Source organism: Anopheles stephensi, chromosome 2, assembly GCF_013141755.1.
Source record: "Anopheles stephensi strain Indian chromosome 2, UCI_ANSTEP_V1.0, whole genome shotgun sequence".
Taxonomy (NCBI): domain Eukaryota; kingdom Metazoa; phylum Arthropoda; class Insecta; order Diptera; family Culicidae; genus Anopheles; species Anopheles stephensi.
This window is the reverse complement of record NC_050202.1, coordinates 56,848,403-56,865,398: the sequence shown is the minus strand read 5'-3', so window position 1 is coordinate 56,865,398 and position 16,996 is coordinate 56,848,403. Positions and strand designations below refer to the sequence as shown.

The window sequence follows — 16,996 nt, the reverse complement described above, 5'->3', positions numbered from 1 at the left end:
TTATCAAGTCTAAATATCCGTGTCGATAGAAGAAATGTGGCGAAAACTTTGTCTTTTGTCTGTACTATATATCTAGTATAATCTCTATGTTGTGAGATTAAATCAGTGGTGGATCAAACACCATAAAGGCCATAGGCTGAATGGAAGTTGGGGCCTCTATTAGCTAGAAATGTGATCGAAAAAACTGCTGACCGGGAAGGAGAAGTGGGGGAGGTGCAATTGAGCTGCAAGTGGACACTGAGGTCCTGAGGTCGTGGGACGAAAGGGTTGGGGACTATTTATCGAGCAACTCCCAGTGAGGTCCTTCCGGCGAACCCCGTTAACAAGAACCCTTGCACAAGACCCCTTATACGAGGCCCTTTATACGAGGCCTCACCTCGTACTAAGACTGCTGGGGTTCTTTGACCGACGACGCCCCCTTAACCGGCGATGTCGCTGACGGTCGCCAACTTCCGCTTTTTTTGCGCAGTGAGGACTGGCTATCCAACTACGTGGTACTTATAGGTCCTGTAAGTCAGGAATAGCAGGCATGACCTTAAAAGGTCGTCCAAGCCAAGAAGAATAAGCATTTTATTGAATAATAGTTCTAAGACAAACGAAGTCGAGCTTATCATTATCAGTCTCTGTAAGCCTACCAAAGTACCAATAATCGATTGACAGCTAAGCGCTTAGCGCCTGCTGATATCAAAAGCTTGTCTAAATCTATCAAAATAATTTCTGGTGAGTTTTTTTTTATATTTTCTGGCACTATAATATCAGATAGGTCCAGAGAGACCTGATCGAAAGGATTGTAATCTTACCCTTTTAAGTAATTTACACGAATTTCAACTCCGAGACGCCACCTTAAGAAAGCATGGCCCACAAACTCCAGCCGAAGCTTTACGCTCCTCAAGCAACCGATCCGGAAAACTACACAAAAGAGCTTTCCCACTGCACGAAAGCTCTGCAGCACTCCCTCGGTTTTCAGTTGGAAAAGCTAACCCCCGAATGATCGCACCACGAGAAAACTCCACCATTGAAAAGCTGCGTTACTGCTTCGGTCCAACTTTTCCCGCAGGTTGTGCCACCTGCCACATGCAACCACAACCTGCAAAAGCACAACGAAGCCATGAAGACAGAGAGAGGGAAACAGAGAGAGAGAGAGAGCTAGTGTGAGCACAACACAACAACATTCCAGCGAGCCATTTCTCTCCACCTTTCTTCGACTTTCGCGCGGTGGCTCTTGCGAGTCTAGGGGCATTTTGCAGACTCTCGCAGCATCCATCCACCGGCGGAAGTTGGTTGGCACAAGGTGGCTCTGCCCGGTTGAGCGTGCGTTGCATTCGCGGTTAGACGATCGCACCGATCGGACGCGCCGACTACAGTTCGCCATTGTGTGTGCGCCACCGGAACAACAGTGGAACCCGGCGTAGGGTGGCTGTGATTTACCTGTGATTCGGGACGGACCTGTTATTTTCACCCTATCCGTTCGTTCGTTCGTGTGCACGCTTTCGAGAGCCCTCGAACCGATCTTTGTTTGGCTCTTTGTGACGCGTCGATTGAGCAATCGACAAGAAGTGGTGCGGATTACGCGATCGTATCGGTTCGCATTTTTCGGAGGTACAAAAAGTGGCATATTCCGGCGTGTTTCTTGCAGCATTTAGAGTGTGTGTGCGTGTTTGTGGTCTTAACTTCTCCACCAGACGAGGCTAGTGCTTGTGTATGCTTCTGGTGGCATGCTTCACACCATCGGCAGGATCTTGATCTGGTGCTGTCGATCTGTGTACGCGATGATGATGAGATAAGTGCCGAAATTAGTGTGTGTTGTTGCAGGGAAAAGGTGCCGTCAGAGGTATGGCATTAGGGAAGGTGCCACAACTCGCAACCGATCGCCAAAACCGGGAAGTTGCCTAGTGAAATGGAGAAATTACCGATTTGAAAGTCGGCCTTTTAACCGCAACATCAAGTGCAATATTAGTGTCCCCAGCAAGAGTGGCAGTTGTGACGGGGATAAGGTAGTTGTTTCAACAGTAAAACGATACCAAAACAAAGTGAAACTAGGGCGGAAAAGAACGTGAACAACTCACCTTATTTAAATAAGCAGAAGAAATAGATTAGGAAGCAGCACCAACGTCAGCTCCAACGCACGATGAAGTTCATCAGCAGGATCACCGTGTTTCTGCTGCTGCTCCTAGCTGGCGTGACCAAACCAAATCAAGGTTAGTATCGAACGATATCGGGGACACACACAGTTCGCAAAAGGGCGACCGCCAGTTGCGAACTGGGCAGCGAAGAAACGCAAACCTGTTTCCCGTGGCAGGTTCTTCGCAGGACCGTCAGCGGCAGTCGTAAGTGTGTCACCATTTTTCCTTTCATCCAGTGGCCGCCTTCGTCTAGGTCTAGGCTGAAAGGTAGCCGTACTCGTACGGGTTGCTGCAAACGTTTCCTGCTTCCCTGACCGGAATCAAGACCTGCCCATTCCCGGTACTGTTATGTTTTCTCTTAAATTGTTTTTATCTTTCGGTTTTCCTTTCCGGCCGGTGTGCCTTTCCGATGTAGCTGGGGGATGCTGGGCCGTCGTCCCAAAACCGGCTGGCACGGCGACCCATTTTGGAGGGGGAAGGCGTGGGGGGGGGGGATTGCAGCCAACACTGGGCCGCATGCTCGGGGTGACGCTGTCAGTGAGCGTGTTGCGAAAGAACGCGCAATAAATTGTACGCGTAATTAATTGCGCGTAGAGCGTACGCAAAGAAAATATGGCGTCGACAGACGACATTGGAAGCTCAGTAGTCACCCTTCGGATATTATACCAAGAAGACTCTTTGGAGGGTTCGGTGGCGCTCCCATTTCGCTCCATCAACTGACTCCACCTTTTTCGTGTACCAAGCTCTAAAAAGGATGAAACAGAACAAATGTACAATGGCGTGCACATTCAAACAAAAACCCTCCCGAATTCTTCGAGCATCTCCCTCGGCTATGAAGACATTCTCCCGAACACGAAATGTAATCAAAATAAAATGCGGAACGTGTTGTCCTTGCCGGGGTTTTTTATTATTATTGGTGGATTGTCTGGCGCTCAGACCACTTGCCCGGGGAGGGGTGTAGAAAACGGTCAACGGGAGGAAGTCGTTGAAATAAGTGTGCATCGCGTAGATTAGTTAGAACCGGGATAGTATCCTCCTACCGTTCAGCGTCTGTGAAGAGGTTGAGGGAAAACTACGGAAGCTGCTATTACTGCCTGCTATCATCGCGGGGTGCAAAATAGCACCCGATAGCACCCCGGTTCAAAAACAAAGCAAAAGTTCAACGAACCATCATCCTCCAACATGAGTTGGGCACCGTTCTCTGAACCGGCATTCTGCGCGTTCTTTCGGCATCATCATCATCTTCATTGCTCAAACTTTCCTCAAACTACTGTTCTCCGCTCATGCTTGGAAAAGCCCGCCACTGTTTGCATGGTTCTTATCGTGTTCAATTACGAAAATGGGATCATATGCTACGCAAATCGATCGAGTGCGAGGTCATATTAAAGGTTCCCGGTGTTCTGTGCCTGAACAGTTCTACTTTTAATCGCCACCAGGCCGAGGAAAAGCCGTATCTGGTGATTACTTTCGCCCGGCGGTGGCGGGCGAGCGCTTACACTTTCCATCTGCCGATCGATGCGGAACTGCGGGCGTAACGGAATCTCCCGGAAAAGCTCGCTTCCTTCCTGCGCCGAGCGTTACTTGATTCTTTCGCGCCCAAAGAATGGAAGACGAAGAGCGCAGCGCTGGGTTTTTGGTTAGGCACGCAGTGAATTACAATGTTCACCTTCAAGAATTCAATTACACCTAATCATGAAGTTTACTTTCGATCGGGGCCGGTGTAGAGATTTTGTTTTCTTTTTTTTTTAGATTCGAACACTGTCTCCCCGGGACAGAAGTGCTAACGAACGTAAATCTGCACCCCAAGGGGGTTTTCTTTGCCTGTGTTTTATGCTACGTCTGAGTGCCTTTTGGAGCAGTTGGTGGACGAAAACAGGTGCAAGAATGATAAATAAATCGATGTAATTCAGGTGTATTTACTGACTACGGTTGGTTGATGGAAACACTTGCATCGGGGAGGGGATCGATTAACCGAGGTGGATAGAGGAAAATCGATTCACAAAGTAAGTTAATGGTCAGATATGGGTAAGGTGTTTGGTTGATCGTTGTTTCAATTGGTCGGGTAAGATGAAGGCAGGGAAACAATTAAGCAAATAGTATTTGCTAAGTATATTTCACTCAAAGTAAATTGATCCTCGAGGTTTATTCGTGTTTGCTTTCTTGTGATAGGCCGAACCGGCTAAACGAGTTCCTGAATCCTGAATTTCAACATCCATATTGTTGTCGATGGTGCGCCCTCACTCAAGCTGCGATTACTAATTCAGAATTTCTTCTTGCTTGGCAGTCTGTGACTTCATTTTACCCGTGGTTGGATAGTCAATTTCGTTCTGGAGAAGGCAGTTAAGAGCTGGATAGTCTGGTGTTATTTTTATAACATAGCCAATTCACTTCCTTCCGATTGTAATCTTCTCGAATGCAGACTAAAGATTTTTACAGCTTTGGCAGAGTCCATGTTCCAGGAGTGATTATTAACACTAGGATCATACATTTTCAGTAGACAATTGTTTATAATTGTGTTATAATGTGATGTTGATAGCAATACGACCTTGCCGTTCTTAAAAAAATGTTGGTTTATGACAATCCTGGAAATTATGACCATATACAGCTTTGAAATCAATTAATATATGGACTGTACCGAGGCTAGTGTGTTGCCATTTTCTCCAGGACTCTTCAACAGGAAACGATCTTTGGGGGAAAAAATGATAAAGATCAAAGATTATCATTAAGTAACCGAATGTTTATTGCAGATGATCGGACAAGTCTTGAAGGAGCCATTATTAAGAAATGCAGATACTGATATTGGATTTGTCCACCACACTCTGGATTATTGTCTTGGAGAAGGAACTCGGGGGTTGAAATATTGTCTCTAACTAAAGTCCGACACAACAGAAAAGATTTATAGAGGGTTAGCCTAATTGGGGCGGTCCGGTGGCCGAGCCGATAACGGCGCCGGTCTTCACACGGCAGGGCCGGAGTTCAAATCCCGTTCAGACCGCTTCCCCGTACGCAGAGCTGACTACTTTGCTACGGGTAAAATTAAGTCACAGAAAGCCAGAAATGGCAGGCCGAGACCTCTCGAGGTTGTAGTGCCAGGGAAGAAGAAGAAGCCTAATAAAAGCCACGAAACAGTTCAAAGCAGGGTAAAAATTGAATATATATCATTTATAATATTTGATCCACTAGGAAGACCTTGCAATTGTTGTTGTTTGTGAATTTTTTACGCGAGTTTTTCTTATCGAAATCCCGTAATCATCGCGAGTTTTCCTTCTTTACGATACACCCAAGTCAGAAATTAAATTTAAAAACTACTTTGCCCATCAGCTGACGCACGAACATAATTTATCCCACTTGAAACCCGCTTTAAACCGTACCGTTCGGTGGCGCCCATAAAACAATCAACACGTTCCGCCTCCTAGAACGATCTGCTCTGCTACTATTAAGAATACATCCATTTCCCATTTTCCCGCTTCCTACACGATAGCTTCCTTATGGTACTCTTCCCGGCGTCCTGGTCGGGCACCTCGCACCGTATGCTACTGATATTCAGAACACAGCACAAAAATCGCACAAGTACGCATATTTCTGGCCCGTGGCCCACGTTTGCGCCAACGCCTCGAACGTCCCAGCTGGTGTGATGAAAAATGGATAAAAATAAGTACTTCGGGTCTGGAAACTGGAGAAAGTTAAGATTGCGATGATTGATTTGAGCATTCCACGGTGGGCCGGTGTTTCGTCCATCGGTGTAAGATCGAGTAGCAGTAACAGCCAACCAGCCAGTAGTCGATAGCTGCACGGTGAAGAGCGTTACGGAGCAGAATGCTGAGGTGCGAATGGAGGCGTAGACAGGTGTTCATAATTACAGATATGAACTGTATTGTTGTGGGGGGAGGGGGGTGGTGGTGGTTTGCTCCCATCCATCCCATCCATTATGCTGCTGCTTCTTGGGTGCTTTCCATTCTCACAAGATGCGCTATATGGAGTACCCTCCGAGGCTTTGTCTTTGACGACTGATTTCAGCCGGGTTGGTTCTATCGTTGCAGATAGCTAGGCCTGTTCCAAGCGATGCAAAACCGTATGTGCGATGAAGAGCGAAGAAAACCTAAGAAAAAGAAATACTTCGTTTGCAACTTTCGACCCTGAGCCACTCGTCTGCATGGGAAGAAGGCAGGTGAAATGGAGCAAAATTTCTCCGAACCACATACACGCTAAGGGTGACCCGTGGAAGGTTTGCGTGCGTGTGTGTGTGAAGGGCAGAGAAATTTGTCACAAATGCACCCTGCAACAGTCTGGAGGGTTAATGAAATCCCTTCGACCAAGCATCCAATCCAGACTCCAAAAGATCTTGTGTGCTACCCATTATTACTCAGCTTCACCCATCAGTAGCCACTTTTTTCGCTCTCACATTGAAGCTGGGGAAGGTTTCTTGATTTTTTTCCTTTTTGCACAACAAAGCACAAAAGTTCACGACTTATCTGCGAAACCACACGAAGATTGTCACTAACGAGGTGCATAAAGATAGAGAGCCACGCCGCACACACCGTACACACCGAGACGCACTTGCAAACTTTTAGTTTTCGGGTGACATTAAACTACTTTCCATTTTTTTCCCCAAGCCTTCCCACCCCCCTTCTTTTTCTCCCACCCTTCCAACAATTGTGTCCACAATTTCCACTCTCCCTTTTGTTTCTATTGTCCAAAAATTTTAAATCTCACCGCTCCGCCACGAAAACGCGCAAAAACAACGAAGTGCACGCTAATGTGCCACACTTTTGGATGTGTCTGCGGTGCTCGGTTAATGCTGTCGGGTGCTTGCTCCGAAGCCACCTACAAAAACTGCCATCTTTCTTGCCAGCTTACACTACTAATTAGGCGAGATGGAAAGTATGGGCCCGCAACCTTTGGCCCCGCCCGGGTTCGCTCCCTCGGTGGTGTGTTAACGATCGAGCGTGGTTCCTTTCCGTGGGAGGTTGATAGTGTTTAGAAATGGAAATGGAACTACGGGTAGAAAACAGATGATACAGTGAGTCTGGGCGTCGGAAGTGGGCGGTGTGGTGTGGTTTTTTATTATTGCGACTCAGTTTGACAATAAAGTTATTGCAAGAGGAGTTTTATTAATAAGCAAGCACTTAACGTGACCACGGACACAAACACTTTTATATTGTAGCAGACGTTGATGTTTGAAGGCGGTGAACGATTTGTGTTAAAAATAATTAAATTTATTATTATTTTAAATCTTTTTTCTTCTTCTTTCTCTTCTACCTTATTTCATTTTCTATTATCTTGTTTTCCTATTTTTTTAAATAATTGCCATTACTTAAGATTATTTTTATAGTTTTAGTATTTCCTTTGACTGATTTTGTTTTCTTACATTTTCTTTTTATTGATTCTATTGATATGTAAGGTTTACTTTCTTTTTATTTAATTTTCTTATGCTTAGTATGAGTTTTTCTTTGGCTAGTTCAGAGATTTTTAGTATTTAAATATTTTTTTAATAGTATTTGCACAGAAAAAAGGAAAACTATGCTCAACCTAATGTCACGTAAACCTCTCATAGAAAGCTTCTTCTCCAACCACCCTTAGAAAACCGACTCATAATTCCCACTCTTTATTATCCTCTATTTTCTTGTACGACATTTTTCTAATTACGGCCCTGTCCCAACTGTGTCTGGGGCTGCAACCTCAAAGACCCATGCCGGCCGACATCAGGACATCAGCATAAGCAGACAAAAAGCAACAACAAAAAAACCTTAGGCAAATTTGGACCCCCTTTTTTCACTTGTAATAAATGACGACGAACTAAGCCCGGTTCGGTCTCGCAAAACTACTAAACCCGACCCGGTCCGACCGTGCCACTGGACAGTGAGTTCGCGTGTGAGTAATTTACGCGACCGATGCCCATCGTCCATTGGTAGGCCGGTGCGACTTTGCCAAGTGGTCGTCGTCCCCTGCACTTCTGGTGACAAATGAAAGCACAGAAAAGGTCGGTCCAGACGGTTCGCGGTGCGTATGGACGAGACAACGAAACAAAATAAACTTCTCGAACTCGAGCATAAACATTGCCTCGGACCGGGAACACCTCTGAGAGTCAAAATTCATTACCCTCGCTGTACGCAATCGACCGAGGTCTGATGGGAAAATGGAGAAAATTAAAAACACTTCCTCATTCTGACGAGTGCCCGCCGCCCAAAAGAACTAGGTTAAATTTATGTACATAACGAAATTTGTAGCAAGACTCGTCAGTGTGGCCGCCGCTGCCTCAATGGGAGTTAATAACCTCCAAAAAAAAAAGTTGAAAGAAGCGACCATTTTCCTTGACGGCCGGTAGCCTGTTAGTTGGACTGACGCAAACGAGAACGCATAAATACCGGCACGCCCAAACGTACCGCGATGTTTGACTTAAGTTCACACTTAGTTAGCGTGGCGGCGGGCTGCATTAGCGTTATGTGCGTTGGATCTCTGTTGCCGGTGAAATCCGCACTCTCGTTGGCCATTTGCTTTCGCAACTTTCTTTCCTTCCGCGGGAAGCGCGATTAGTTCTTGTTCGGCAAAAATGTTGCTTCTCGCCCGAAACCCGCAACAAGCATCATCGTAAACGATTAACTCAATGATGTACGGCCGTGATGAATGAATGATTTTCCTCGGCACCGTTCTCGCCCTCCGAGCAAGAAACGTTCTTGATTAAGTAAGCACTACAAGTGGATGGAGCATCAACTGGAAGAAGAAGCAGACAAAAAATGCGCGTACATCCACGTAACACATTCATCCAATGTTCGGTAACGATTTCTTTCCATCATCGGAACGAATTAGCCGGATAGATTGTGTGAAGGCATCGTGGCTTGGTGCATGAGGCCGATAGACACGCAGGTCGGCTCTACTGCTTCCGACCCTCATGCCCGTTTTGTCGGCCTCCATGCAACAGATCAACAGGCTCAATACTGGTGTAAATATCGCGCGAGTTCCGAGGGTTTTCCTGCCCACACTTCAAGGGTTTGCACGAAACGGAACTAGCCCAAGCCCTTGGCCCCACCGGGGCAGCCCGTTAGTCTCTTAGCGTTCATTTCCTCATTCCCTGATGACCTATATATTGGACGTGCAGATGAAACCCATCGCTCACCGATCCGTCCGGTGATGATGGTGTTGCAGGCAGCCCTTCACTGGAACCCCCCTCGCTCAAATCCTACCTGGGAATGTGTGGGAGTGTTGTTGCCTTTAGCTGTCTCACTGTTCTCGTTATCTATCGTACTGGGTGGAGTGGGTGGATTTAACTTTTTTTCCCCCATGCCTTATGGTCCCTTCAACACACACACAGCAAAACCATCAAGGATGCAAAGTTGCGCTCATTTACGATACTTGCTGTAGCTAACGCCTAGCCTGGGAACAAAGTCTGCAACGCTATTGTAATTAAAGTACGGAAAATGCCAGGGTAGCAGAGAGAATAGAAAGAAAAAATCCGGAATATAATTTCTCACCGGAATGACGCTTAAAGATTTCGCCAGGAACGGTAGCCGGTGTGTGCCCTGAAGGGCGCAAAAACCAAACCCAGCACAAAGCGAACGGTTTTTCTTCTCTGTGCTAATGGCATTTCAGTGCATGCTCTTCTGGTTGCTCCTTCGGTGAGCAGAATTCACCGAACGCTTACGCATTTTGCTGGCGAAAAAGTACTTCGAGACGGGACAGCTCGTTTTGAACTATAAATGGTATTACGCTGAAGAAGCAAATGTCATCAAGCTAGATTATATCAACGCCCGTTGTGGTCGATGTGCGTGTGCATCATCATTAGTGTTGCAATGTCTGTTTCGTTTCGCTTCAAAAATGTAATCCTTTTTTGAACCAAACCCACCAAACAACAGAGAAACCCATTTTTCCACTCGTTTTGTTGGGACGTTCAAAACGAAACCAAGCACTTCATTCGAAGAAAGAACCAGTTTGTACCAGCTTTGCCTCGCAGCATTGTATTTCTCCTATCGGGCCACGAATCCACCAAAATACATACATTTGAGTACAAAGAAACAATTCCTTAAAAATTGACACTCTTCCGCCACCTGCATCGGGACGCCATCCTGAGACATCCTGCAGAAGCGTCTGGTTTGCGAAATTGAGCGCGCAAAGATAAAACCCCCTACAGCAGACGGTGAATTTCGTCCTTTTCTGGTGTTCTCGGGCTTTCACGAAGAAAGCAAGCAAACATCAGAAAGGAATCATACCTTCGTTGCTCTTATCACCATCGGATGATTGCCATTGGAAAGTGTTGCTAGAGCTGTCTGTTGGCATTAAAAACGCATGCAAGGATTCGCCCGACGACTTGGGAGGCGAGCAGACGAGTGGGGACAAGGATCAGACGGTGTGCATCACACAAACGAAATGGCACCGAACCTTGGGCGAAAACCTGAAGCGAGTTCCATAAAAGCCCGAGCATGCTTTTCTGTTGCCGTCAAGTGCAAAGCGAGATGTGTGTCCTTTGTGGTTCACTTTACTGCGATCTGCCTGTCGGGTGAATGTGGTTTAGTTTAGAAGATGCACTTGTGACACAGGGTGCACGGGGAATATGAAGAGCGAGAGAGAGAGAGTCTTGCATTTTAAATTCCTTAACACGATTACGGGGTTGGTAAGCGGTGTCTGCATTATGTACCACAAAGAAGTGTTCCAGGAGATTACTCTCTTTATGTGTGTGCAACTAAGCTGCCGTTAAGGGTTTCCCAGGGTTGTGTATATGCCGCACGCCTTTTATGATGCTTGAGAGCTACTCATATGCCCCTCCACCCCCTCTCTGGACGACGACATTTGACGAATGGTGTGTTTATTGTACTTGAAAGATTCAACCGAATAGCAAGCAAAAGGGGGCCAAGAAAGTGTACCGTTCTTGTGTCCCGATCAATCGTAATCCAACATGACGCTACAGTACGGAAGTAGGTGCCGGAGTTCCTCAATGTCATCGTAGTGGAGGGGATGGAATCCGGACTGCTGCCGGTGAAACAGTGAGCACCCGTCAAAGCACAGCAACCGGAGATGAGCCAGCTTCTCTTCCAGACCCTCCAGTAGGACCGATTCCAGATGGCAGGATACGAATATAAGCTTCTGCAAACGATTGACCGGGCTGAGATGTTTAAGCACGTCCACGGGAAGCGCTACGCCGGCGAGTTCCAGCGTGTGCAGGTTCGGGAATCGATCAAGCCACCCGAAGATCACATCCGCTTGGATCGAGCGGGCAGTAAAGTGTAGACAAAGTCGGTTAACCCGTGTAATGTTTTGTGTGATAAAGTCCATCGTACGCGGTGCATCGGTGCCGGTCGAATGGATGAAGAAGCGCTTCAAGTTATCCACCCGAAAGTAGTGACAGGACTCGTCTGTCACCTTGATAAGCGACAGGTTCTCGAGACACGGTAGATTGATCGGTGGTTCCGGTGGCTTAATGTACGGATAGTAATCACTGATCAGTAGCAGCTTCAGATGCTTCAGCGAGGACAGTGGCACAAGCGCTTTCGGGTTGTTGATGTTCATCTCGGCTATTACTAGGTCAACCAGATCGACTGCATACTCGCAGATGGCGGCCAGCATCGATTCCTTCAGCCCCATCCCGAGCGGTATGTACTTGGCCCGGGTGTCGATGACCTGTAGCTTGCGGCCACGCAACAACCGCTCGGAAACGCACGACTCAATCCTGAAGTCCGCCATGTTAAAGTACAGCGACTCGGACCGATGAGCCAGCAGGCGTATCATCAGCTTCACAATCCGTAGCCGTGCGTCGGTGAGGGGGCTGCCGAGGTTCGCTCGCAGCACCACGCTGTAGTACTCGCGGTCGCTTGCCTCGAGCAGCTGGACCATCTGTTTCAGCACGGGCAGCGAGTGGTCGAGGTTTAGCTGCAACCGGAACCGGTGGATGTACACCTCGGAGAAGATGATCGCATTCCAGCGTCGACATACGGTGGACGCATTCTTGATGTCTCGCAGGGGCAGGTAGTCCAAGATTTCGCACATCAGCTTTGGGGTGGCAAACAATAACAAAGTGCTGTCATTACCGAGCGTTCGAGGGGGATGAGTTGGTTTTCGGCTTACCTCGAAAGGAAGATCGTTGAAATGAAGATCATCCTCATCCATTCTGAGCGTATCGATCTTTCGCGTCTCGCACTGAGGAAATTGAGGGTACTGAGCCAGCAACTAACTACCTTTAATATCGGCTAATAACACCTATACAAAATTCACAACTACGCGATCGCTCTGGTTGCGTCGTCAATGTCAAGTTCAGCTGACAGAGCGCTGAGGGAGCTCACGTAATTGGTAACCACCGTCAGAAAGTCTTCTAGGCGCATGTCACTGCGTTTCGCATTTTTGTTTGCAAATAATCACCGTCTGAAGCGTCAACGATCGGTGTTCTGAGGATCGGTTGGTACCCTAACACAGGGTGGTGCGATGTTTATTTTTATTTTCATCCACCTCGAAACCATGGCTACCGTTGTGATGCTTGTGAGTTTCGTGCTGTGTAAACAATTCGTGACCACTGTTTTCTGATGGCACTCGAGCACTCAATCTAATGAGATGAACATTAACCGCTTTGAAGAGAGCAAACCCTCACAGCCCAACCGACTAACGAGTTGTGGTAAGATGGAAAGGCATTTTATTTCATACCTTTTAGACTAATATCTTTAACTATACGCAACACGGAAGCATTTTGTTTCGTATCTTATCTTCTGCCGTCCTTAACCCAACAACTCCATTAGGACCAATGGCGCTTTAGAATGGTGTCCAAAGTGCCGTAAATGTGTCTATGGGTGTAGGTATGGCAGCTCGTTTTTGTGCAGGAGCAGGCGAACAGTTTACATTGATTTCCTCTGACAATTGAGCAGACGGTAGACTAATGGGGGGCGACCTAACCTTTTCACCGACCGCTGACAGTTGTTCCTTCCGGGGCGTCATTTCATGTGAATGGTCGACAATGTGTACTAGAGATGCTGAGGAAGTCTGTTCGCCTGGAAGAAGCAATCAAGTTCTGGAGAAGTGGGCGATTTTGCGTGATGTACCTCAATATGCAGAAGCCTCTTCTTTAATTTTTAGATTTGATGAATATTCTTCTGCTTGTTCAATGAAACATTCGAACTAAAATTTCCCTCAAAAAGAGTAATTATTCCCCATGAGACCTCATCAAAACAATATATTCCTGATGTCTTTTCTAGAAGATAAATTTGATGCAATATGCCATATTACACAAGACGCTGAATTAGCGTCATATCGCTACGTAAATAAAGATTGGAATGGACTGATGTATTTCCGATTCGATTCCTCACCATCCAATCGACATCGACAGACCCAAAATTCCCCAACAAATTTCCTCCATTTGGCACGTGCACGTTTGCATGTGTTTTTCACCCGTTCAGCCGGCTCTCGATCGTTTGCCGTTCCAGCCTTCGAAAAATCCGCCCAGTTATCGATCCTCTGATGCAACCCGCGTACTGGCACGTGCGTTGGACTTTCCCGGTGTCCGAGACGTGAGATGATGTGTACCAATCACGCCGGCCAGTCACACACATTATCGTCATTTAACTTCTCCTTCTTTTCCTCCCGGTTCGATCGTGAGCCAGGTAATCGATTTCAAATAGCTGCCACTACAAAACGGAAAGAAAAAAGCAAACCCGCTTGTGTAACACCTACCCCCTTATTGACTTAACCCACTGTCGCTGGTTGAATTTCGCCGAAGATGGGATGCGGTTTTTTGGTGCATATTAGCCGGGAAATGGATAAACACGGCCCTGGTAGTGCGGGTAGAAAGGTACCCATTAAAGGGCTAAGCTGTCGTATGTTTAATGCGATTTTCGGCACGTACCGGGCCGTCGATTTTATTGAAAATGGTAAATAAAAACAAACAAACGGACAAAAAAACCTTCACTGGGAGGAAAATGACGCCCAGTAGAAGAAAAAAAAATGAAACAAATCGAAACCAAAGCAAAACCTATCACGTCACACTCAAAAGGCCGCCAACACCACTGTTTGGGGTGTTTTACCAGCAGGAACAGGCCGGTTTGGAAAGGAATGGAAAACAAACACGAAATTATGATTTCACAGTTGGCCGAGTACGTGCGAGCAGGCAGGCGGCAAGTTTGTTTTTCCACCCACCACAATCGTTGGCGAGTGGGGGCGTTGAGGTGGGCGTACGTTTGGGTGGACCATTGATCGAATAAATATAAGTTGTTTTTCCATTCCTTTCTCTCTCTCTCACACAATCATCCCCTCAAATCCATTGCTTGTTATTGTTATGCCATCGTAACGGTTGGTGGTGGTGATCGCGCATGGAAAACTGTGTGAAGCTTCCACGCACACACACAGACTGATCGAACGAAAACTAAAACATGGCCCCCTTGCCCGAGCCGGTTGCGGGAATTTTCCGGCCATGAGGGAAAGGCACGTACCGAAAGGGGAAAGGATAAATTATTGTCTAACGTGCGTTTTAGGATGATCGTGACGATGAGATGATCGATCGATTTCATTTACGTCATCCGGCGACGTGTGGCCCAGTCATGTGGAATTGAGGAATTAAGTAATAGTTGCTTCCCCTTTCGTTTTGTTGGACGGAGAGAGAGAGAGCGAGAGAAGGATTTATAAAGTCTTCCTTCCGTTATGTAGCTGGGGAAAATAAAAAAATGGGTATAAGCTATCGTTTACCGTGAAGAGAAGAAAACTGGTACAACATAGGAAAGATAGTCAATTAATTTGCAGCAAATTATAAATTAAAGAACAAAATGACTGTCTCAAGTACGGAGGACAAAGCTCTTTTAAATTCTCTTTCAACTGAGCTTGAGGTAAACGTGATATAAGCGCCCCAAACATTCACTCTCACGTAAAGAAAGCAATGAAAAACAGAAACAATCTCTAAAGAAGTAGTAAATAACGAACTCAGGATTAAAAGATGTAATAAACTAGTCCACTAGGTAAGTAACAGGAAAACCCAAAGCATTATGCGCAAAAAAAACAAAGCGAAAGGAAAAAAACCAATCCAACCATACGAAAACTGATTTCGCAACAAAACAAAACAGTTTACTCTACAGTAACGAACAAAATCATACTATCATCTGTTTTTCGTTAGCCCATCTAACGTGTTTTTTTAGGATTAAAATATAGAATGAACTAAAAATAAATACAAAATATAATAATTTTGAAAAGAGTTGAGGAATTTGCAAACGTCAATTCCTAGTGTGGAATAAAATCCCAGCTACAGTCCTTAACACTACCATGCCATTGAATAAACCATTGAATAAAAGAAGAACTAGAAGGGGCAGCTAAACTTGATGTTCTGGTTAGTTGTAAAGAGTAATAAAACAAACATTTTGAAGAACAAAACTAAATTTTAAACACACTCTTACAATTGTGTTTATTTTTTGCTCCATCTCACAACACAAATGCACAAATCCGCTATTGTAATAGCTTTAAAAATATTTTGAAAGCAATACGGCCAGCCTATTACGTACATTATTAGCAATACGTACATTATTTAAACAAACAATTGCTCGTATTTTATTTTTATTATTTTTGAGTATTCATGCAATCTTTAATTGTCTCAATTTATTTTTAAAAACTCTTCTCACGCTGTATTTGTATTTAAGAAGTAACACCTATAAGCAGTGCACGAAACTGAAAGAATTATTCAAAATTACAGCAAAATTAACTTTACCGTCAAAGTTGGCCTGGAGCAGTCCGGTAGCCGAGGCAACAGTGGCGCCGCTCATCACAAGGCAGGACAGAGGTTCAAATCCCATCCGGAACGCCTCTACGCAGAGCTGACTACTTTGCTGCGGGTAGAATCAAGTCACAAAAAGCCAGAAATGGCAGTCCAAGATCTCTCGAGGTAGTAGTGCCATCGAAGAAGAAGAAGAAGTAAAAGTTGGCTAAACACGTACTCTTTACAGTAGTTCCAAATATAAATATTGAGTCGGTGCTGGTTTTTTTTTGTCCGTTACTGTATTCTTACTCGTTTTTTCGGACCAAATATTATTACCATATTTTCTATATTACACAACGCAACGCACATCTGCGTTTACAGTTAAATTAATACACTTTTAAACGAGAAACTGCATTTAACAAAAAAAAACAACCTCCACACAAAGCTTTTCCGCTTAGCGCCATTTTTAACCAAACACCATACGCCTCCACCATAATCGAATTCAAATCGGAACGTTCAGACAAAATGAGTTAATCAGCTAATGCACCACCGATCAAACACAATCAATGGCCAACGCCAACACGATGATCGATGGAAAGAATGCGTTCCCCTACATAAGAAGCAAAATGTTCCAGAGAGAGAGAGAGAGAAAGACGTGGAAAACTATGTTACGACCATCGAGCAGATCGAGCTCGATCGATATCGGAACGGGCTCACACAACGAACGGTACCGGTTTCGATTGCAGTTTGTATAGCGTTCGAGCGCCAAAGAAAATCATCCCGGGCGTGCCGAAGATGCATGAAACAAAAGCAGCTCTCAAGCATACGAGTGGAAGCTTGCAGTGATTATTAGCTCGGGATGATGTCCCGTTTCTGTTCCCACTCAATCAATCGCTTGTGATTCCATCGCACTGATGGTGATAGATGGTGGATGTTTTGTCACGAACTGTTGTGGCATTGTTTCGTGAATGGATTTTCTCCTCCGCCTCAGAAATTTGCTTCAGGATCGAGGGAAACGAACTAACGGAATTCATCTTCAAACCAATCAGGCCATTCTGAGTGTTGTTTCAACAATGAAGCATATAGATTAAGGAGCAAAACACAGCGAGAAAAACGCACAGGTCATCGTGCACGGCCCGATTAAGCTCATCGTGTTTAATCGCTCCATTAATGTTCGCTTGTCATCGTGGCGTGAAATGTGGCCCGTCCCAACAGTCGCCCGATCATA

At 45.7% G+C, this 16,996-nt stretch overlaps 2 protein-coding genes across 2 annotated transcripts in view; one reads left to right on the top strand and one right to left on the bottom strand.

The window, feature by feature from the left end:
• The first annotated feature begins 1,737 nt into the window (after positions 1-1,737).
• Positions 1,738-16,996, top strand: part of LOC118502979 (cadherin-89D) — a 31,530-nt gene continuing 16,271 nt past the window's right edge. The window contains exon 1 of the mRNA XM_036035758.1: positions 1,738-2,198. Within this exon, the coding sequence (XP_035891651.1) occupies positions 2,129-2,198 (70 nt within the window). The 5' untranslated portion in view covers positions 1,738-2,128. The remainder of the gene's footprint in view (positions 2,199-16,996) is intronic.
• On the bottom strand, positions 10,049-12,415 carry LOC118502994. The gene is made up of 2 exons (XM_036035803.1): positions 12,177-12,415; positions 10,049-12,101 (listed from the first exon to the last, which is right to left on the bottom strand). Exons 1-2 carry the CDS (start codon positions 12,216-12,218, stop codon positions 10,995-10,997), a joined length of 1,149 nt encoding a protein of 382 aa, XP_035891696.1. The 5' UTR covers positions 12,219-12,415; the 3' UTR covers positions 10,049-10,994.